At 54.7% G+C, this 22539-nt stretch overlaps 1 protein-coding gene across 5 annotated transcripts in view; it reads right to left on the bottom strand.

Annotated features, from left to right (window-relative positions):
• The window catches only part of GRIP2 (glutamate receptor interacting protein 2), a 53967-nt gene extending 36707 nt beyond the window's left edge, over positions 1 to 17260 (bottom strand). For 2 of the 5 annotated variants that reach the window (XM_032841538.1, XM_032841539.1), the window contains exon 1: positions 17177 to 17259. In XM_032841538.1, the coding sequence (XP_032697429.1) occupies positions 17177 to 17231 (55 nt within the window). In that variant the 5' untranslated portion in view covers positions 17232 to 17259. Of the gene's footprint in view, positions 1 to 2930; positions 3038 to 17176 lie in introns of those variants that run through there. The other 3 variants (XM_032841535.1, XM_032841537.1, XM_032841536.1) reach the window with 3 other exon arrangements.
• Positions 17261 to 22539: the final 5279 nt, after the last annotated feature.

The raw sequence follows: 22539 nt of genomic DNA, 5'->3' as shown, positions 1-22539 counted from the left end.
TCATGCACTCAACACCATGTAACAAACCCCACTTAAAAAAAAAAAAAAAAAAGTCATGATCTCATCTACTATCTGCCTCTGCCCACTAGGATATCAGGTCCAGAAGGCTGGGTTATGTCTGTCTGTCACTACCATGTCCAGCATGGAAAGTATGGCATATGGTAAGTACTCAGTAAATAATCTGGAATTCAATTCCTACTTACAGAGTAGAATGGGGATCGAAGAGGTAAAATGAGTTGTTCAAGTTCACGGAATCAGGAAGAGCCAGAGCCAGGATGCAAAGCTGGACCTCCTGGTTCTATATTGTGGCCTCTGCAGTCAAGGGCCTGGGGTTTCCCCACGGCCACAGCCCCTCCTGTGCAGTAGGAGGTCAGGCATGACCATGCAGACAGTTATCTTCAGAGTCCCTCAGAGGATGGGCGGCCCAGGCCACAGCAGAAAGACTACCCTCCCTTATCCCCATGACACACACACACATCCTGCCTGAGCCTTTCCAGGCCCCACTGGGCAGCCAGGGCTCACTGAGGCCCAGTAGGCCCTGGGAACAAAGACCACTTTGTGGCAGGGAGTCAGAGTGAACACTGAGGGGGTGGGGGGCACAACTTCCTGCCAAAATCTGTATTTAGGCCTACTGTGCACCCAAGCCTGGGCACATCCCTTTCCACAGGGACTTAGGGTTGATGTATGGTAAACAAGGCTCCCAGAAGCAAGACTGGACATGTGCAGGCAGGAGTCCATCAGAGGCAGAGAAAGGGCACTGAGCAGTGTGTTCCACAGACCCCAACCCCAAGCCTGGCTCTCACTGAAGAGCTCTGCATTGTGGCCTGATTTCTCAGGGCCTCAGCCTCCCCTGTAAAAAGTGGGGGGTATATGGAGTAGCTACTTGTTGAATACCCTGACCCCCTGCTCGTGGAGAGACCACATGACCAGGCCTGGCTGGTCAGTCAGAGGCCTCAGTCAGAGGTCAGTCAGACCAGAGATTGGTCAGGAGGGAGCATTTGATCCAAGTTGGGCCAATAAAAGGTGGCCCTGGGATGTTTGCTGGAACTATTGGAAACAGGTTCTCTTTCCTTAGAGATGACTGACCTGGTTGACCTTAAACTCAAAGCTTATAGGGACCTCTGGGTACCTCCCTAAAGAGAAGCAGAGACCCAGAGTCCTAACGATGTTAACTGAGTGCCTGGATCCCACTATGCCTAAGCTCCATCTTTGGACTTTTCTGAAGAAAAAAAAGAAAGTCTCAGTGCTGACATCAGCTGTGACAGGTAATCATGAAGTTCATGTGGTAATTATGAAGTTCTGCGGAGAAGAGGTGAGGGTAAGGACGGCAGCGGTGAGGGTGGGGGTCAATTAAGTCAACAGAAAGAGAAAAATCCAGGGAGATCAAGAAGGGCCTTAAACGCCAGGATAAGGAGTTGTGATCAGATTTGAGTTTTAGCAAGCTCCCTCCCACAGGAGCATGGAGAGGTGGGATAGAGGCTAGAAGGCTGAGGAAGAGACAAGGGCAAAGGTCCAGGCGGGCAATGCTGAGGTCTAAGCCCAGGTGGAGGCCATAGGCCCATGAGGTAGGAGAAGATGCCTCCCCGGTAGTCTTCCATGGGAAGTCTCCAGGGCACTACTGACCTGTGGCTCTGACCACTGCAGGACAAGGCCATCCCACTCACCTGAGCCTTAGGTCAAGAGGAGAGATACACCCAGGCCAGGCAGGGTAGTCTCTGGGAGGGAGCAGAGGCAGACTAGGTGAGGTCAAATTCCAGCTTTGCTACTTCTGGCCGTGTGGCCTTGGACAAGTCACTTAATACCTCCATGCCTCAGTTTCCCCAGCTATGAAATGGAGAGAAGAATAGTACCAAACTCACAATCTTGTGAAAATTAAATGAGAAAACACACACAAAGAGCTTAGAACAGAGCCTGGCACAAAGTCAGTTCTCAACAGCTGTCAGCTACTATGATTTGTGTCATTATCTGGGGACCTGGGGGTGATCCTGTCGCTGTTCCTTGCCATGGGTTAGGGGTGGGAGACTAAGTTCACTGGGCAGAGGGAGCTGGGTTATAAAAGTCATCTGGGTGCCAGTCCTGGCTTGGCCATTTCACTGTAGCTGTGGGGCCTTGGGTGGGCCACCTCCCCCACCCCGAGACTATTTCCTCATCTGTCCGTTAGGACCTCAGCCCCCGCCCTTGGAACTGTTTCAAGGGGGTACCATCAAAAGTATGTTAAGTGTGGGAAGGGATTGACCGGAAAGGATGACCTACTCCTGGCTCTTGACAAGCTGGGGGAGGGGGTGGTCAGGGGAGGAAGGCAGCCCAGCAGGATGAGGTTGGAGAGACAGGCAGCCAGACAGATGGACGGAGCAATGGTGTTTGCTCCAGAGCCCCTCCCACGGGGCCAATCCTGGCCCGACCTAGAAACGTGGCTGCTGTATGACACCTGCCCCACTGTACTCCCAGAGTCCCAGGGCTCACCAACCAGACCTCGGGGCCAGGGCTTCCGCCGGCCGCCAGCAGGTCCAGCTTCCCGCCTGCTCCAGGAACTCCCTCCACACCACCCTGAGCTCGCCTTTGCTCTCACATCACTGGGCAGGGAGCTCACTCCCGCTAGCTCATGCCCATGCCAGGGCAGGACATGCCTCCCTGAGGCACCTCTGAGGGGCTAAGCACTGTCCTCTGCAACTCCAGACCTACCTGCTGCCCGTGCCATGTGGGACAGGGGACAGCCTGGTGAGCTCAGACCCCAATCTCAGGATGGCAGGATGGCAGTCAGGGTCAGACAGAGTCCTCGGGTGGGTTGCCCCCCCCCCCGGGGTCCAGGGGTCCCTGCCCTGCACTCTCTCCAGGCTTTGGGTCTCTGGGGAGTGGCGGTCCCAGTCTCCTCCCTGAGAGTTCCAGAGGGCTCAGCCCCATCGCTCTGCCTGCTGGTCCCCAAGACTTACCCGCCTCTCCAGGGATCTCCCGGCTGAGCCCACACAGCATGTCCGCTATTGTCTCCTCCGCTGCCCACCAACTCCCATCCCTCGGGAGCCACGCTGCTCAGCCCTCCCTCACCCTACCTCCCCCTCCCCCAGGGAGGGGCTGTGGGAGGGAAGCTCACAGCTCCCACTGGCTGGGCACCAGTCCACCCACTGCAGCGGGCGGCTCTCTGCTTAAAGGGGACACAGCCACTGGATGGCTGGCTGTTGGAATCCTCCCACACCCCCCACCATGCCCACAGCCCGAGTCTGGTTGGGGAGCTCTTGAGAGGGCATACCAAGGTCCTCCCACTAGGGCCCTAGGCAGACAGACCCCACGGGGTCTAGTTCTGCTCTGAATTGGCCCTGGGACTTTGATAAATGACTGCTCTCCCAGGCCTCAGTTTTCCCATCTAGAAAAGAGGAACAGTGCCTTCCAAACTTTTTTGTAAGTAGCAGATTCCAGTAGAATCTTGCACAGAATGCCAGAACCTGGGCCGGATAAAGGGCAGCCATATGCCAGAGAGTGTCTGCAGGTCTCAGGTTAGAAACCCCCGAGCTCAGAGTCCCCTGGTACTCTTTCACGGACATTCCAACTACCTCTTCCGGTCCTCAGTTTCCTTTTCTGGCAGATGGGGCGTGGGGAGGATAAGCCCAGCAGCCTACCACGTGGAACACCCCCCTCCCAGCCTTTGGGGAACACGGAGCTAGCTGGGCAGAGAATCCGCCTGCCTTGGGCTTGACAGGCAGGGGCAGCTGTCCACAACTCCAGCCCCAGCTGGGCCTCAGTCCTGCACACTCCTAGATTCTACCCCGCCAGCTCAGGACTGACCCTGACAACCCCGATGGACACACAGGGCCCCTCTTCCAGCTGTCCAGCTGCTCATGCTCCCCATCCCACTAATGTGTGTGGGCACCAGCTTAGGGCTGGGCACCACATAGGTGCTGGGACAAAGCGGGGCTAAGAGCGACACAGGGTCAATAGCCTGTAGGTCTGACGACATTTGTCCTCCTGCTGGTTGCAGCAAAGAGCAAGAGATGATGACGTCCTAGCCCCCGTGGCTACGTGGGAACAAGTGGGGCTCAAGTTTGTTCTGTGTCCTGCAGCGAATGGAAATGTACAGCAGCATTGTGGTTAGGGACTGGGTGCTTCTTCAAGGTCCCCTCCCATTGCCCACTTCCCAAGGGCGCCTGCTTCTTTGGGTGACTTCACGTATGTCCCGGGGGGGCAGGCTCCACATTCCTGGCAGAGTTGTTGGGCCAGCAGTGAGGTGAAGGTCTCAGCCACGGAAGGGGTGGTGAGTATTAAGTCAGAGAGAGGGGCCCTGAATGGGGAGGAATTTGCTGGGAGAATGGGGGCAGGCAGGGAAGAGGGCATAGGCTCTCAGCGTGGTCTATAGTACCCAGAAACGGTCAGGACAAGGCGCTCAGTGAGGACCCTGTCCATCAGCAGGACACAAAGGGCCACTCTGGGGTAATCCCAGCTCCACACTGCACAGGAAGGGACATGGCCATTCTCAGCCTGTAAACTGCTCTTAATAGACCCTCACCCTCTTCCCCTAAAGGCTTGTGTGCCACACAGCCCTCCATCCCATATCTACAGCCCCCTCAGGATGGGGGGCTACACGGTGCACAAGACTTGAGAGCGACATCCATCCCCTCTTGTAAGAAAATATTTGCTCGCCCTACAGATGCATTTCAATGAGCGATTAAGATAATCTGTCTCTCTTCCTGCTCCTTTGGAATTTACTCTTGTGGATGAGAAGCTCCTGGAAAGGTCACGCTGTGGGTTATGGGAGAGCTTCCAGGCAGCGTTTCTCTGAATGCCTGCCGTGCCAGGCCCTGGGGACCAAGAGACCAGGAGACACATGGGAAACAGGGTCTTCCCCTGCCCTGCATCCCTGTCACCCCACAGAGCACATTTTCACTTGATTTTATCCAAAAGTAGGTTTGGAAGCAACTCTTGGTCCATTTTGGAACAAGGCAGGGTTTAAATAAACATCAGGTACAAAGGTTAAGCGATTTGCCCAAGGTCACCCAAGGGCGGAGCCAGGTTCACACCTAAGGCATCTCTTTTAGAGGGCGCTGCTCTGTGCCTCTCAGGATTTCAGGGGTTTTAAAGGGGTCTGCAAGTGCCGAAGGGGAGCAGTTAGCTCTGTCAGGGGTCCACTGTGGAGGGGTTTTGAGCATGACTTTGAAGAATGAGAAGGAATGAGCCAAAGAAAGGAAACCGCGTGGTTGGTGCGCACCCAGGCACACCGTCCTGTGTGAGCAGTGAGGACACCAGGTGGGACACAAAGTCAGGTCACCAAGGGTCTAGTAAGGTCTCACTCCTTGGAGGAGTAGCGACAAGCAGCAGCCTCATCAGAGCTCCTCAGCTTGCAGACTCTAAGGCCCCGCCCAGGCCCACGGAATGAGAATTTGCATTTGAACAAGCTCCCCAGGGGACACGCAGAAGTTGGAGAAGTGCTCCGTCTGGAGTTTGGTTTTCATCCTGCAGGCTATGGGAGCCAAGGACGGTGGTAGAGTCATGGAGTAAGAAGGCTCTGCAAGGACCACAGACTGCAGCACCACCTGAGGGAGAAGGGAGTAGCAAGGGTCCCTTCTGGAAGCTGAGAGCAGGCAAAGCTGCTTGGTCCTGCTCCAAAGACGACCCTCTCATCCAGTGCACGCTACCAAACTTCAGGGAAGCAGAGGAAGAGAGAGACAGATTGCTGGGTGTGCAAGGTGGCTGAAAGCCAGCCTGGCGGGCACACCCTCCATGATCAGCAGAGGCCCTGACACCTGCACATCTTCAGGTTTTGAGACATCTGGAGGACGGACTGCTGTGTGACCGGCAGCATGTGTCCAGCCCCCTCTGGACCTCAGCTTCCTCGCTGTACAACGGGATAATTAAAAGCGCGCACCCCCTAGAGTTGGGAAGACTATGCACTCGTAAGTCAGAAAGCAGTTCTCCATCCACCTTCCTGTCAAGACTCCCATACCAACACTGTGAAACAGACCAGAAAGCAGACCTTTAAGGTGGCTGAGTGCATAGGTCAGGGGCACCAGTATTCAAATCCCAGCTCGGCCCCCCTTGAACTATGTGACTCTGGGCAAGTCACTTCTGCACGAGCCTCTGCTTCCCACCCATGAGGAATGAGCGGCAGAGACTTGGAAGGCCTTCGCGGACTGTTGACTTTGCTGAAGGGCTTTGCAGACTGTGACCTCCTCCCTATGCAGCGCCAGGCCTGTGGGGCCCTTCTTGGTGTCTCTTAATGGGGCTCCACAGGCATCATGTTCTCTGGTGTGCCAGGCTGTCCTGGCAGGACACACCACAGGACTCCTGACATCGCTGCTACCCCCACAACCTACCCAGGGGCAGTGATGGCTGCAATTGGGAATGAACTGACCCCACACCACACAGATGGGAAAACCAAGATCCAGGTGGGGCCGTGTCTGGGGACCCCCACCCAAGCAGAGGGGGGTCCTGGACCTCAGCCTTCACCTTTTCTCTCAGACCCAGGGGCTGAGTCCACCATAAGCACAGGAGAGCTATGCGAGCCCGCCGCCCACCCCACCACTGCCCCTCCGCTCCTGACTGACAGCCGGAAATGAAGTCTGGGTAGAAAGGAGGCAGAGATGGTGATCTAAAGGCAAGACAGAGGAACCCGTTACTGCTGTTCCGTTGCTTCTTCCTCCTTCTCTCCTCACACCACCCCAGAGGCCAGGCCAGGACAATGGCTGCCCCTGCCTGGTTGGTAAACATTTCCACAAGGTGGGTCCCCATTTTACAGATCAGGAAACTGAGACCCAGTCTGTGATTCCAGCACCCACAGGGGAGGCACTAGCTGACCCCCTCTTAGGGTGCTGTTTGGCTGCAGCCTCCTCTCCGGTGAAGCTGTTCCACACACGCCCCATTGTACCTCACCTGACTTCAGGGCGGGCTGTGCCACGTCAGTGGGCTGTGGTCCCAGACACCTACCAGTTCTCAGAGCCCTCCACGACAGCCTTTCCCCCAGCCCTGGAGGGCATAGGGGCATGCCATCCAGAGACTCCGGTGACAGGCTGTGTGCTCGGACCAAGGAGGAAGGCTTTAGGATGTGAGACGAACCTCAGTTGACTGTTCTTTAGAACCAGGCAAAGAACGCCTGTGTGCTGGGCCTGACTTTCAACATTTTATACTTATTCCCTCATTTCATCCCACAACAACCCCATTTCAGAGATGAAAAAACAAGAGCCCAGAGAGGTGAAGCCACTTGCTCTTAGCCACACAGGGGGTGAGGACTGAACTGCGATTTGAACCCAGGTCCTCCTAATACCATCTACACTAACACCCCCTGAGAAAGGCACACTCAGAAGCCCTCTCAGGAGCCTGCAGATTCAGAAAGGACAAAAGGTCTATGAGGGGAGGGGAAGGGCCAAGCTGCTGCTCCTCGGGAGTCTCTGGGAATCTTATGACTGGAAAGGGGTGAGAGGCAGCTGCTGAGGCAGCCCCAGAGAGATGAGACGTGGGAGAATGCTGTCACCCAGCACCTTCACTCCTGGTGGTTATTCAAGAGTACCCCATCCCCGCCACTGCTCACAGGAATGGGAATGGGAATGTTGTTGGTAAAGCTGCCCTGGGTCTCCATCCCAGGGGAAGAGACAGGTAACACATGTTGGCCACTCCCCACGGAGTATGACACAGCAGTTAGAAATACAGAGGGTGGATTTAGGAAGTGAACGGTCCAGTTAAAGAAAGGAAAGAAGGCGGAAAAGGAGGAGGAAGAAGGAGAAGGGAGGAAGGGCAGGGAAGGGGAGAAGTGGGGAGGGAGAGGGAAGGAAACCTGTCACTTCATCTCCGTAGCTTTTTCTCACAGAAAGCACTGCGAGGGCGTACACGTGTGTAAAAACCTGTCTCACAGAGTGACTGGGCATGGGGACAGGACACGAAGGAGGAAAATAAATTGGATAAAACAGAGCCAGAGTGGGTACTGGACTCGCGTAAAAACAAAAAATTTAATAGGTGCCTCAAATGGCATGTTAAGCAGTTGGAACTCTCTCCTGAGGACACTGGGGAGCCATGGAAGAGATTAGAGGGAGAGAGGGATAAGTGCTCTAGAAAATTAACTTGAGTAGGTGCTAAGAGAGTCCCTCCATGGGGGCAAGGGCCCCAGCTAACCTCAGTCAACCCTTAGCCATGCTCCTCCGGGGTGTGTGTCGGGGGTCTGCTGCTCAGGCTCTGCCCACCTGCCCTCTTGCTGCCTTTCAAACGAAAAGAACAAAACATGAAAATAAATGAGCAAGTTGTCAGGGCTCAGCCCTGAGAAAGAGCAGCGCTGTGCATTCCAAACTCAGGAGGTCAGTGACCCCCTGGCAGCAGCCCCTCCCTATCCTGCCCTGGAGAGAACCCTGGGCTGAGTGTCCAAAGACCAGGTTCAATGCCTGGTAACTGCTTACACAGGACCTCCTCCATGCCAAGAACATCACATATGATGTCAGAACATCAGCATCTATGGATCTGCTGTAAGCCCAAACACAACAAAGGGGGCCAAAGAGTCAGGGCTGCTCAGAGGAGGAGTCAGGACCTGTTCTGGAGGAGGGAATGCACGGAAGGGGGCACTTCTGGCACTGTGGCCACCATGTGCATGACATTAGGTTAGAGTGGGCTCTCCTGAGCTCCCTTCAACGAGATGCTTCGGGGGGTGGACACAGAGGGCAGCTGCCCAGGACCAAGCAGTCAAGAGCAGCGGCCAGAGCCTCTGCACAGTGGAGTCTGATTACGACGACGCCCCATTGCAGCTGGCAGTCGATGAGGTTTTGGGAGGGATAGGCACAGTCCTCAACCTGTGCACTCGAGGGACTCAGTGGAACAGGAGACAGGCCTTGGGTCCAGGTTCAGCCTTGGGGCAAACACTATGCCTGGAGCCCTACCTTCTAGCCTCTAGTTCAGGAATTACCCTTGTCCAAATGCATATGTCCCAGAGAAAGAGAAAGGGCTCACGTGTCTGAAGTGCCTGCTGGGTACCTAGGACTTGATGTTTAGTGTCTCCTGGATCTTTCAAAAGCCCTGCTGCTCCCCATTTCACGAGGAGAAACTGAAGGTTTGGAGCGGAGAAGAAACTTGGCCAAGGCCTCTAGCTAGTATGGGCCAAGGGTCAGATTTCAGAATCAGGTGCTCCTTCCTTGGGCCATTTTTTTTCTTTTTTAAAAGATTTTATTTATTGGTTTGTCAGAGAGAGGGAGAGAGAGCGTGAGCACAAGAAGGGGGAGCAGCAGGCAGAGGGAGAAGTAGGCTCCTGCCTGAGCAGGGAGGCCCATGTAGGACTCGATCTCAGAACCCCATGATCTGAGCCGAAGGCAGACTCTTAACCAACTGAGTCACACAGGCACCCCTCCTTGGGTCCTTTAGATGGGCCTTTCCCTCCTTCTGGAACTCTCCCCCACCCTGACCCATCTAAGGATAAAAATCCGTAGAGCCCAAGCTAAATGCTTTCTCTACCAAGAAGCCCACCCTGACCACACCTCTTTCCTGTCTTTCCGTTAATGCATTTGCTCACCTGTTCTTTTCCACTAAACAGGGGACCCTTGACTATCTTGCTCATTGATTTCAACCCTACATCCAGGGGCGGGCTTGTAGACAGTAGATGTGAGGATGAATGAATGGGAAATGAATGATAATGGATATACATAATCTCTAGGTTGCTATGTTGGAAAGAAACCCATAATTTATGCCCTCTAACACTTCAGTCAAACATAGAAAACCTTGCTGCTTTCCGACATGGCCAGTATACCTCCACAAATGGGGAGCTCACCACCCCAGGGCCCCAGGAACCCCTGCCCCAGGACTGCCCTGCCTAGAGTCAGATGCCATGTCTAGACCCAGCTGATGGCCTCTGAGCCCCAGGAGAAGAGCCCAGAGTCTGGACGTCGCCTCCACCATGGGTCCTGCCAGTTCCCCTCTCATTCCGAGGGCCTCTCCTGGGAGTACGGCTGGAAGAAGGGGTGGGGGGCTAGGCACCCCAGGAGTCTGGGGCCATGCTCACACATGTGCCTTTAATCCCAATGGATTTCAGCATGCTTTCACCTCCAGGGTATCTGGACCAGGCCCACGAGGCTGGGATAATCATGTCTTTTTACAGATAGGAAAACTGGAGTCCAGAGGGGCAAGAGACAGAGGAACTCAGGGGTCTGGCTCCGAAGCCTTAATCACAGTCCAGTAGACAGACACATGTTCTCAAAAGGGCTTTGTGTGAGAGCTTCATTCTCTTCCGTGCCCTCCTGGGGGACCTGAATACTAGAGAAGAACCCTAGAGTCAGGGACAGATGTGGAACCTCAGGAAGGGTAATAATTTGGGAAGGTCCTCCCAAGGGTCCCGCACAGCCCATGAGGTATACCACGAGAGCCAGGGAGCAGGTCTCCCACTGTTGGAGCTGTGGGGTGGGGGTGGGGGACTGCAGGGTTGGGGATGGGACCTGGCAGAGGACACTTGTTTGAGGATGAGGTTTGACCCTGAGATCTCTGGGCCAATGCCTGCTGCCTGCCAGCTGAGGCCTCCCATGTCCCACAGCCCCTCAGCACTGTTTGGGAAGAACCATTGGGAAGTTGCCAACCCGTGTCCGGAACTGGCTACCCCCTCTCCAGTGTCGCCTCCTCTACCCCAATCCCCAGCACCATGTACTCTGAGCCATTTCCACCTCCTCATGGTCCCACAGGAACGCCCCTCCCTCATCCCTTGCCTGCCTGGCCAAATCCTGCAAGTCCCCACTATCTCTTCCCCCAGGAAGCCTTCCCTGATCCTCTGACTGGCTGATGCCTCACCTGGTCCCCAACATCTTCAGGCGCTTCTCAGTCCCAGTTATGTTAACTCACCAGACATCCCATCCTCTTCTTTGCCCATCTGCCTGCAGATAAGCCTGACACCAGAGTGGTGAGGAACATTCTAGACTGTCCCCTCCCAGCCTGTTAACACCTCCTCCTGCAGTAGCAATGCCATGGGACCCTTAGTGGAGCCCTGGGTTCAAGTCCTGACTCTACCTCCAGCTGGTTGGGTGACCTTGAGCAAAAGTGGCCTCAACCTTCTCTAATATAAAACAGGGGTACATGTGTGGGCTGGAGCCAGAGTCAGACCTGTGGTCTCTGGGGGGCTATTCAGCTCCAACCTCAGCTAGTCTGCAGTCCCCTCACCTTGTCTCTGGCTGAGGCTCTAAATGATCCTCAGCCTTTTCCAAAAACCCTCCTCGACAGATCCATTCTGCGAACAGGGCACCAAGCCACAGAGAGAGGCAGGGACCTTCCCCAAGGTCACCCACAGGGACCCTTAGCTGCCCCAGCTGTGTGGCAATGAGAGGTTGCCGAGTATGTGGCCCCCCCCCGGTCCGCCCACCTGCCCACACATCTGCTTATGAGTCACCGTCACCTCGGCCAAGACAGCAAAATGCGGGGGCTAGAGAGAGAAAGTCAGCCCAAGGAGAGCAAATGGGTGAATGGGGGGAGGCTTCCGGCCGCTGGGGAGCAACAGTGGGGGGCGCAGAAGGGAAACTGAGGCCAGAAGGAGCAGCCACCCACTCAAGGACCACAGAAAGTGGGGGCGGCCTCAGTCTCCTGTCTAATGGACGTTCATTCCGCTCCATCGGGCCATTTCCTCAGGGAAGAAGGCAGGGCCCACGGCTTTCACAATTATCCAGGCAATTAAGACAGGCAGATGGTCCCAGTGGACTGAACATTCAAGCTGACAAACGGAGACAATGCTGGGACGTTAGCTGACAAGATCAGCACTAGTTCCGGCAGGTGGGTAACACGGGCAAGGCGAATGTGCCATCGGGACCGTCCACTGCCCAGAGTCAGGGAGGGGCCCAGCTATTCTGCTAGCTCAGACTTCCCCAGACCCTGGGCTCAACTCCGGGATCTGCCCTGTGAGAGGGACCCATGGACAGAGTTGGTGACCAGGCGGGGAGGGGGGAGACACCCTGAGAAAGGGATCTGCTCAGCTGGGAGAGGCAATTTGGGGGCTCCACTGCTGTCTCTTGCAGGGTTGTCTTGAGGGAGGAGAGCAGAGGGAGGGTGGAGAAACCCTGAGGGAGCCTGGGGAAGACAGACCAGCAGCCACATGCTGGGCATGCAACAGAGGGGTCCCCTGTTGCCAGCAGGGCCACCAAAGAACTGACCAGTGAGAAATGCTCCAGAAACAGGATTGGAAGTCAGACTGCAAGGGGAGACAGGGGGCGGGAGGCCACAGATTCCATTTCCTTCCTAGCGGAGCAACCTTGGAAAGTCACTTCTTTGGGCCTCAGTTTCCTCACCTGCAAAATGGGGCAACCTAGTTCACTACTCACAGGGCCATTGTAAGGATAAGAAAGCACATGTGAAATAGGTGGCATGGCATACAGTAAGTGCTCAATAAATGCTTGGGGAACAAAGACCAGGTCCAGAAGTTTACCCCTTATCTTCCTGATAAAAAAAGAAACCCCATGGTCTCTGAGACAGCGTAGTTGATCTGAACCTCTGGTGCCCTCCCCCACCCAGGAATGGAGGATGCCAGAGGCCTAGGAGCCAGTTGCTATTCAGGCACTGGGGGGTGGGGGCTGATTTCCACACTGGGAGTCAGATGTGAGACCCCAGTGCAGCTGCTGCACTGTGAGAAATGCCCGGAGCCAGATGTGGAGGCAAGCTAGAGAGCCTCATCACAGAGGGGAAGAAGGGGTAAATAATTCATCACAGATGTGTACCATGGAGAGGGCACAGGCAGTCAAAGCTCAGGAGGGCATGGCACAGCCCCGCCCTTTGTCCAGGAGGTGCCCTCTAGTCAGCAGACTACTATCCTTAACCTTGGGATAACCTCATTATCCCTAAAATTGCCCATTGTTCCTCTAATACATCCACTGGCCTGGGAGACCAGATGACACAGCCTTGCCCAGAACCTCGCTGAGTGCATCTCCTCCATCCTCCCGCTTCAGCCCTTCTGCTCTAGCTTTGCCCATCTGGGTATGAACACCCAACATGTTCCTACCTCAGGACCTCTGCACTGGTTGTGGCTTCTGCCAGCCACATTCTTCCACTGGGTAGCCACATGATCTCCCTCACTCCATAAGGACTTTGCTCTAATGTCACTTTCTCAGTGAAGCCTTCCCTGAATACACCACTTAGAACTGCACGCTACTACCCACACACCCCACCCCTTCTTTCTGCTTTATATTTCCCCACAGCATGCATCACTGCCATATATTTACCTTGTTCCCCTGCTATCACTCCTAGAATGTTAGCTCCACAAGGGCAGGGACTTGGTTAGTTTTGCTCCCTACAGTCACCCCAGGGCCTAGAATAGTACCCAGCCCATTACACGTGCTAATAGATATCTGCTGAATGAGTGAATGGCAAAGGATATTCTGCTGCCTCAACATCCATTGATTCTGCCCCCTGTAGCCCTAGCCCCTTGCCTCTCACCTGGACCCCACCCCAGCCTCCTCCCTGCATCCCTTCTTGCAGCCTGCACAGTAGCCAGAGCCTGTGCTAACACTCAAAGCTGTCCTCCCCTCTCTCCTGCTCAGGGACCTCCCATGGCTCCCACTGACCTCAGGACAGAGTCTGAGCTCCACAGTCTCCTACCTCCTCTGCCCTGCCTCCCTTCTCTCATACTTTTCACGCTGACTAAAGTTCTCAGTTCCCTGAGGCAGAGCTTTGAAGTTTCGAGGTATTGTACAAGCTAGTCCCTTTGCCTAGCAAACTCCTACTGATCCTTAAAAACCCAACTCTGGAGGGCGCCTGGGTGGCTCAGTGGGTTAAGCCTCTGCCTTCCACTCAGGACATGATCTCAGGGTCCTGGGATGGAGCCCCGCATTGGGTTCTCTGCTCAGCAGGGAGCCTGCTTCCCCCCACCTTTCTCTGCCTGCCTCTCTGCCTACTTGTGATCTTTCTGTTGAAGAAAAAAAAAAAAAAAAAAACCCTCTGGGAGATTTCCTTGACCTCTCTCAAGCAGAAGCATTGTTTTCTTCTCCATGTACCAAGTGGACCCAACCACACCCCCACCACCGGAAGTGCTGACATCATCTACATATCATTTCCCCCTCCCCACAAGCCCTATGGGTCAGAAACTGCAAGTAATCCCCTTCTGGGTCCCTAACACTTAGCACTTTGAAAGTTTCATCTCAGTTGTCCTTGCAGCCAACCAGCAAGGAAGGTTCTAATATTAACTCCATTTTACAGACGAGAAAACTGAGGCTCAGAGAGATGAAGGCACTTGCCCCAGCTGCAGTTAGATTTATACCTGGCAGTTGGCCCCAAGGCCTGTGGGCTGTATATCCTGCCTCCCTCACATCAACACACATCAAATTAAATCCCTCATTCTTTGAAACTGAACAGCCCATTTTATGCTCCCAGAGGCCCAAGCACGGCCCCAAAGGAAATCTCACTGATCTGATCTCCCAGAATTCTCCTGGGCGGGGGCTGTCATTCTGCCCAGGCTAGGAAGGAAGGCACAGTGCCTAGGAATATCTGTGTTCTCTGTGGGCACTGAAGTCCAGCACACGCACATCAGAGTCAGGCCAGCACTGTAGGCCCCTCCCCTTCCCAGGCCTCAGTTTCCTCACGGTCCAGATGTGGGCACACTGACACTATTGGGAGTGTCTAAGACCATGCAGGGGTGTGCTCCTATCCACGTATCCGCAGTAGCTGTTTCCCTTCCTCTCTGACTGAAATCAGGGAAGCTGAGTCAGGACTGAACACCTCCTTCTCCCAACCCCAGCCTGGGTGGGGAGTACAGCTCCCAAGTTTGAGTAAAGCCTCAAATCCCAGTCGGAGGGACCCAGGAGGGGTCTCATCTGGCCAGATGGCCCAGGGAACCCCTCTCAAGCAATCACAGGGAAAGGAACATAAGGGTCTTACCCAGAAAAAAATGGGAAACAGAAGGGCCTATTAGAAAATATGGGCTGGAAATGGGAAGCTATGTCCTCAGACATCCAAAACAATATTTTGGGCACCTGGGTGGCTCAGTCGGTTGAGTGTCAGACTCTTGGTTTCAGCTCAGTCATGATCTCAGTGTTCTGGGATTGAGCCCTATGTCAGGCTCTGTACTCAGGATGGAGTCTGCTAGAGACTCTTTCTCCCTCCCCCTCTGTCTCTCCCCACTGCTTTTGTGCTCTCTCTCTCTGAAATAAATAAATAAATCTTTAAAAAACAAAACAAAACACTATTTTGGAAATGAAGACCGAAGAAACACCTCCCCTTCCCCCAATCTCTTAAATCCTTCTCCCTTAAGCTTTTATATTTTCACAAATGGATGCAAAGTCTCACTGTAAGGACAAACAAGTTCCCTGTGCCGCCAACAGAGCCCCTCCCCTTTACCCCATAAAGAAGTGGAGATGCCAGACAGGAGCCGGGCACACGCCAGGACACGGCATGCCCCCCCCCCCAATCAGGGTATGCTCCCCTCTGTTTTGTTAGAGGTTCGCTGGTCCCAGACACCACCACACTGGGGTCAGTGATGTGTACAGATGAGGAAACGGAGGTCCTGAGTGGGCCACACAGGAAGTAAGAGCCGGGGTAGGATGTGAATCCAGGTCTGTTGGAGACAATACAATAGTTCCTCTCCACAGGCACAGAACCTGAGCCACAGAATTCAGCTGGCTAAATAATAATCCTGGGGAAGCTCAGATCTGGAGCAGCCCTTGATGTATCTGTCTATCCCTCCAGCCTGGGAGGATCCCACCAGGTTCTCAGCATCTGTGGACCTCAAGAGGACAACAGCCTCAAAGCGGGAGGGGCTTGTCCCCTGGAGGTGGTCCCAACACCAGAGTCCCTGGGAAGCCCCAAGACAAACTCTGTTCCTGATACTCCCTAAGTTTCGACTGTTCCATTGTGTAGAAGGGGCTTTCGAAGACCTCTAGGGTATCAGACCACCAGGGCAGAGCCTAACATGCCTCTGTGGCCCCCAAGGACGCTGCTACCCCTTGACCACTCCTGGGGCAGCTTCTCCTTACACAGGCTCCTGAGTCTAGAAAATGCTCATGGCAGTTATGAGAGCCGGCTCGAGAGAGCCTCTGTATGTCACCTGTGTAGCCTTGGGAAAGGTACTTAACCTCCTTGTGCCTGTTCCCCATCTGCACAATCACCAACTTTGCAGGGCTGCCGCGAGGACTTAATAAGAGAACGTACTGCCTGGCACACAGTGGCGCTGAATTAAAGTCAGTCACTGTTGTTCATATGAACAGCATGATTATTCTTAGCTCTAGGCTGCAGCATAGAAGTGTGAACCCACCATCTCCCACCTCCCCTCCCTGTTGTAGATGGAGAGATGGCCGCCCACGGAAGCCATCGATGAAACATAGGGTCTTCCAGCCCGGGCAGCTTGACTCCCAGCTCGACGCTCCTCCTGCCCGGACTCCCACTCCAGCCTTTCCCCCATCCTGAGTCTCCTCCCAGGGCTGCCTGTGCAGGATGGGATCTTGAATACAAAGGGGCTCCGCCTACACTTCATCTCACCCAGGGTCATGTCCTGCCTTTATCCATGACCCTCCTACCCTGAATGCCTGCACATAGCCAGCTGGCCCTAAACGCACACACAGAGCACCCCTGCCAGCCCAGCTCGACCAGGACAACTTCATGGCCCAAACGGAGGGGAAAGGAGAGGCTATTAGGGACATGCCATGTGAGATGGGCGACGAAGGGTACTGTGGCACAGGAAGGCAGAGAGAGAGGGGGACACTCAGATGCAGAGAGAGACCATGACAGAGACAAAGAGGGAGAGGGACAGACAAGAGCAACACAGAGCAGGAGAGAAAGACAAGGAAAAACAGGTTGGGCAGAGAGAACCAGATATGAGAGAGAGAACCAGACAAAGAGAGACAGAGAAAGAGACAGAGGCAGAGAGAAAGATGGAGAGACAGAGGGTAACAATCAGAAAACAATAGAGACCATTAAATTAGATGAACGATTGGGGAAAAAAAAAAAAAAGATGGACAGAGAGTTAGAGAGACTCAGGGAGACAAAGAGATGGTGGGGGGCGGAGAGCACAAAGCAGAGAGAGATTGAGAGATGTGGAAGGTGGCAGAGAGAGGCCAGACACACATACAGATTCAGTAAGAGCCCCAGAACTGAAGGGAAACCCAAACGGCACCAGAAGAGATGAGGCGGGAGGCAGAGACATGGCAGGGAGGGAGGCCCCAGGTCCCCAGGTGGGGGGTGCCCAGCCTCTGCCTCCCAACCAGATCCAGGTCTAGCCACCCAGCCCCTGGGCAGGCAGCAGGGCTGCTCCATGCCCCACCCACCCCGGTACCTTTGGGACGCCGCCTCACCACGCCCAGCCGCCACTTGAGCGACACAGCCAGCATCGCCCCTCAGGCCCTCGCGGCCCAGGGCCAGGGACGTGACCCGCCCAAGCCGGCTGCTCTCCGGGGAGCCCAGCGCTCCTCCGTGCGCTCCTCTGTGCGCTCGCTCGCTTGTGAGCCGCCTGTGCTAACTGGCAGAGGCTGGGCGCTCCCAGCCTCCACCCTCCTGAGTTGCTAAAATAGATAATCCTCCCCAGAGCCAGCAGCGGTGGCATCGGCAGTGGCATCTGTGGCAGCCAGTCCTTTCCTCCAACCACAGCCCCAGCCTGGGGAGTGAAACACCAGGATGTTCCAAACACTGCGACAAACCTTCCTGGGGCACTCGCCTCCCCCCGCCACTCCCCAGCCCACCCCCCCAACCACAGCCTCTTCCTTCCCAGCGCTCACCCTGTCCACTCCTTCTTCCACCCAAACCTGCCAATACCCGATCCTGCCCTCCCCAGGCTGTGCTGCTTGATGCCCCCAGGCCTTTGCATTTGCAAGGCCCTCCACCGGGGACACTTGTCCTGTCTGGCTTGGCTCCACTGGACTTCTCTGCCTGGGAATGAATGTCTGCTCCACCTTCAGAGACCCCTCCTTGCTGGAAGCCCTTGCCTGCTGGGTCTTGATAATGCTTTTCAGACCCCCTGGAGGTTGTCCATCGCTCCAGAAACCTGGAGATCCCAGAAACAAGGACAGGGTCCACTTGTCCCGTCTTCCCTACAGTCAGCACAGACATTTGCTGGGGTCATCAGTGTACAATGATGAGACTGAGGCTCTGCCTCTTCCCTCCTTTAATCTCCAGTGACTCTTGTTGGAAACATGGGATAAGGAGAAAATCCACCCAGCTGACTGCGTGGAGAGGACAGGAGGACTGGTGAGTGCTCCAGACATTCAGTGAGAACTCTAAATGCATCTGGCATCCCTTCCTCTTACTGGACAGAAAAGCACCAACCTACCAAACAGAGAGTGAGGGGAAGACTCACAGAACACAAGTTTTTGGAGATGGGCACACCCGAGTTTGAATCCTGACTCCATGTGCCCCACGAAGCCTGTCTGCTCATCTAATGGGGCTAACAGTCCCTGTCTCTGATCTGGTGGGACCTTATGAAATCCTGTGCAAAGAGCACTTAGTTGAGTCTGGCACACAGTAGGTGCTTAATAAATAATAAATAGCAGCTATTAATATTGTAATTATTCTGCATGGAGCCCAACCCCTGTGTGTGAGTACAGATGGGAAATCCATGGAGGAGATGACCTGGCTGAAGTCAGACAAGGAAGTCAGGAATCCAGTGCTTTCCACCAACATTACAGTGCACCAGGGTGGTCCTAGGGTCGTCTACATTTTCCAGATGAGGAAACTGAGGCTGAGAGAGGTACAAGATAGCTCTGGGCTCACCCAGCAGGCAAGGGGCAAAGCAGGGTCTGAGACCAGACACCAGACTATGCCACCCCCACCTCCAGGCCATAACAAATCTCTTGTTAAACCCCTGCTGTGTGCCAGGCTCTGTGTGGAGCCCCCTGCCACCTCAGCCCAGGGAGTGAGGCTTCAGGCTGGAGTCATGCACACTGTTGAGCAGCGGAGCTGGGGTGGGAGCCCACATGGTCTGAGCCCAGAGCAAGAACTCTAGCCAAGAACAAGGCTGCTTCCCACCTGCATCCCTGTCTTTGGTGAGAAGGCAAATGGCCCCAGCAGTCTCTGGGACCAGTTGAGATGGACACGGGGAAAGGATAGCAATAAATAAGGATGTGCAGAGAGGTGGCACTGGGACCCCGGGTGGTCTGGCCCAGGAGGGGTTCCAGTCCCCAGTATCTCCTGGAGGATGCTTAGCAAATGTCACACGCCCCACAGGGGAGGATGTCTCAGAGGCCAGATTCACACATGGATAAAAAGGTGGGTCGGCCCAGCTAGAGGTCCCACTCTGCCCACCCCAAAGCCCCCTCACAGGCTGAAGGGCCCACAGATGGAGCCTTGAGTCTTGGGTCACACACACACACACACACACACACACAACCTGGGATGGAACCCAGCTCGGACACTCCCCACCGTGTGGCCTTTGGGAAGTTTCCCTTGGTTTCCTCAGCAGTGAAATGGACACAGTAATTCGCTTCACCCTCCCCCAGGACTGTCCTAGGTCAAATGAAGAAAGGGAGCCTCAAAGGGCAGTGGGGGGCTGTCCATGACACCTGGCACAGAGGGCCTGAGGGCGTCAAATGCCGTGGAGCACAGTCACGGGAGTGCTGAAGGCCATGCACTGTGGAGCCAGCCCACCCGGGTTCAAATCCCAGCTCCCCCACTTTCAGGCTGCATAACTGGGTGGGTCACTTAACCTCCTGAGCCTCAGTTTCCTCACCTATAAAATGGAGATAATTACAGCGCGTACCTTACATATCGTGAGGATGAAATGGGTGAACACGAAGATAAAGCTCCTGGCAATTACCAGGCTCTGAGTAGGCGCTATTAGTAAGAGGGCTGTTGGGAGGGGCAGCGGGGCTCCAACTTCGGTTTAGTGGAATTCAGGCAGACCTTGGTGCCTCAGGCGAATGAGCAGGCCCACTGAGCTGCCCGGGTGGCCTGGGAAAGAACTGATCCTTAAAAGGAGTCAAGGGAGATGGGCACAACCCCAGAGTCCTGATGAGTGGGCTTCTGCACTTGGTGGGGGCTCTAGAGGGAGGACTGTGGAAAGGAGTAGGTTTCCTGCCCCCCATCTCTCCCCAAGTTCGAGGCGTCATGGGTCGCCCCCACCTAGAGGGCACAGGAGACACCAAGAAGTCATGCAGGCCCAGCTCCTCGGAGCTGATTTGGAAGGTGGCTCCATGGGGCCCAGAAGACCCAGGTCCTGCTGAGCAGCTCCCTGGAACTGGGCTGGACGCCTAGAGGACATGATCCCTGCGCTCTAAGAGCTCCTAACCGAAGACGCTGCTTCTCCCCGAGTCTCTTTCCCCAATCTGAACCTCATGGGCCGCAGGGAGACAGACGATCCCACATGTCAGAGCATCTGTATGCAGTAGGTGCTCAATATGTACCTCCTTCCCCAGTGCAGGCCAACTTCTCCAGGTGGTGAACTCTCTGACAGCTGGCCTCTGCACAGATCCCTGGAGGGGGTTGTTGTTCGACCTTCTGTTCCTCTTCCCTCCTGTTATCCCTAGGGAGCTGCTCCCCTCCCGTGCTCAGTCTGGGTAGAACTTGCTCCCCAGCTCCAGGAAGAGTCCTTGACCCAGAGCTTGCTGACAGAAGCCTCCCGCGTCGCTCACAGTGACTGGCCCAGGGATGAGCACATGACCCAAGTCAATCCAATGAGAGGTTATTCTGGGACTGGGGTGGGGGGACTCCTTCCTCTGGGGGAGGGAGGGCGGGAGTGCAGAGAAACAGTGTCAGTCTGGAGCCACTGGTGGTGGAGAAAGAGGAGAGGGAGGACTGAGGCTCTCCTCATCAGGCACCCTGATGAGGAGGTCCTCCTGGCACCTGGAACCCACCATACCTGAAGTCGGTAACTTTCCTTTCCAGCTGCTTTAGCCAATAAATTCCTTTCTGTGCTTAAGCCAGTTTGGGTTGGATTTTTGGTAACTTGGACCCAGAAGAGTTCTGGCTCGTCCAGTGCCTTCCTCATCTCAGAGCCCCAGATGCCAGCACAAACCAGGGCTTCAGCAAGTGCACAATGAATGAATTAATGAATGATGAACAGAACACAGATGGACACGCTCCCCAAGTGGCCTTCAGCGGAAGCCTCTGGGCCCTGCACCTCAGACAAAGGAGGGCACAGCTGGATGATGAATTCCTAGCTGCCCCTGAGCGATCTGCCTGGCAGGCCCGGCCAGACAACAGAGTCAGCACACAGGAATGGAGATGTGGGGTTCTGGCTTCCAGGCACATACCGCTCGTCTGTTATCTTGGCCACAGCCTGCCACGTGCCGCCCTTCCGTGGTCCCCAGATTTTCACAGGGCTCCTTTTACAGAAATGGCAGCCCCAGGGAGAGGGTAGGAGAGCACAGGACCTCTTAAAGGAAATGTGACCAGGGGTGAACAGCAGCTCAGCCCAGAGGGAGAGCCAAGAGGCCTGAGTTCAGGTCCAGCCCACCCTAGACTACACTCTGGCCCTGGGCAAGTCTCTGCTGTCCTCTAGCCCCACCCTGGGTTATACTCCAGGACCCATGCTGTGCTCACCCTACAGATGCCATCTTGTTTCCTCGTTCCTAAGGCCCAGAGAGGTTCCTCCTATGGCTGCCACTGAGCCAGCCAGGTTGGGATTCAAACACAGGGTCATCGGACTCCTCTCAAAAATGAGCTGACAAAACCCAAGGATGGGCTAAGAGAAGGACACCCATCACAGAGGGACGCAGATCAGCCGCTAGTCCTCAGATTCTGCTTTACCCATTCCTGCCTCAGCCTCAAAAAGCCCCAGAAGCTGGGGTTGCTACCACCCCTCCCTGCTTCCAGAAACAAATTAGCATCTCATCAGACATGCCTTTAATCTTCTCAGGGCCGGCCCTTTCTTCCCTATGGGCCAAGTGGTGACATTTCTGCCGCCTAGCTCTGCGGATCTAAGTAAGACAGAGGCCCCCAGGTCCTGCATGCAGGGGAGGGGTGTGTGTGGTGGGGGAGACCCCTCTTCATCACTTCTCCAGGCTGGGGGAAGGAGAGGATGAGGGCCATCTATCCACACATTCACTCGTTCAATGGACATCTATTAAGCACCTTCTGTGTATCAGGCCCAGAGGTACAGCCATGAACAAAATCAAGGCTATTCTAGTGAGGGAGGCAGAGAAGAAATGACCAATGTAATAATTAGGTAAATGCTGCAACACGTTAGAGCTGAAACATGCTAGGAATAAATAGAGAAGGGGGAGGAGTATCTGAGAGGAGATGCTACTGATCATAAAGGGGTGGTCTCCCTAGAGCCCAGACTGTAGTCTCTAAACACCTTGTCCCACTAAAAGGGCCCCCAGGGCTCCTCAGAAAAGCAGCTGATTCCAGGACTGGGGCAGGAAAAGTGACAAGATGATCCTGAAACATCTTTGAACCACCAGGAAAGTAAGGAAATGCTCAAACTGACAGGGAAAGGTTGACAGGACACGGAAACCAGCTTGAGGGGCTCCCACTGGTCAACTCTGGGTCACTTTGAGCATCAGAAAAAATAAAGACTACAAAACTGTAAAAATCCAAGTGCTCGTGATTCTCAGAAGGAAAAAACAATCTGCCCCTTTGGAGGTAGTGATGGCACCAGATCCTTATTCTATAAACAGAAAATGAAGGTAAAAAATGAAGCATTTATTCTGTCCTCTTGTATGAAGAGTATAGGGGGGAACCTACTAAGGGAAAGTCATTCTTTGC

The sequence above is a fragment of the Lontra canadensis genome, unplaced genomic scaffold (genome assembly GCF_010015895.1).
Source record: "Lontra canadensis isolate GAN:19392208 unplaced genomic scaffold, GSC_riverotter_1.0 scaffold124, whole genome shotgun sequence".
NCBI lineage: Eukaryota > Metazoa > Chordata > Mammalia > Carnivora > Mustelidae > Lontra > Lontra canadensis.
The sequence above is the reverse complement of the archived record's forward strand: the minus strand, read 5'-3'. Positions and strand labels throughout refer to the sequence as shown.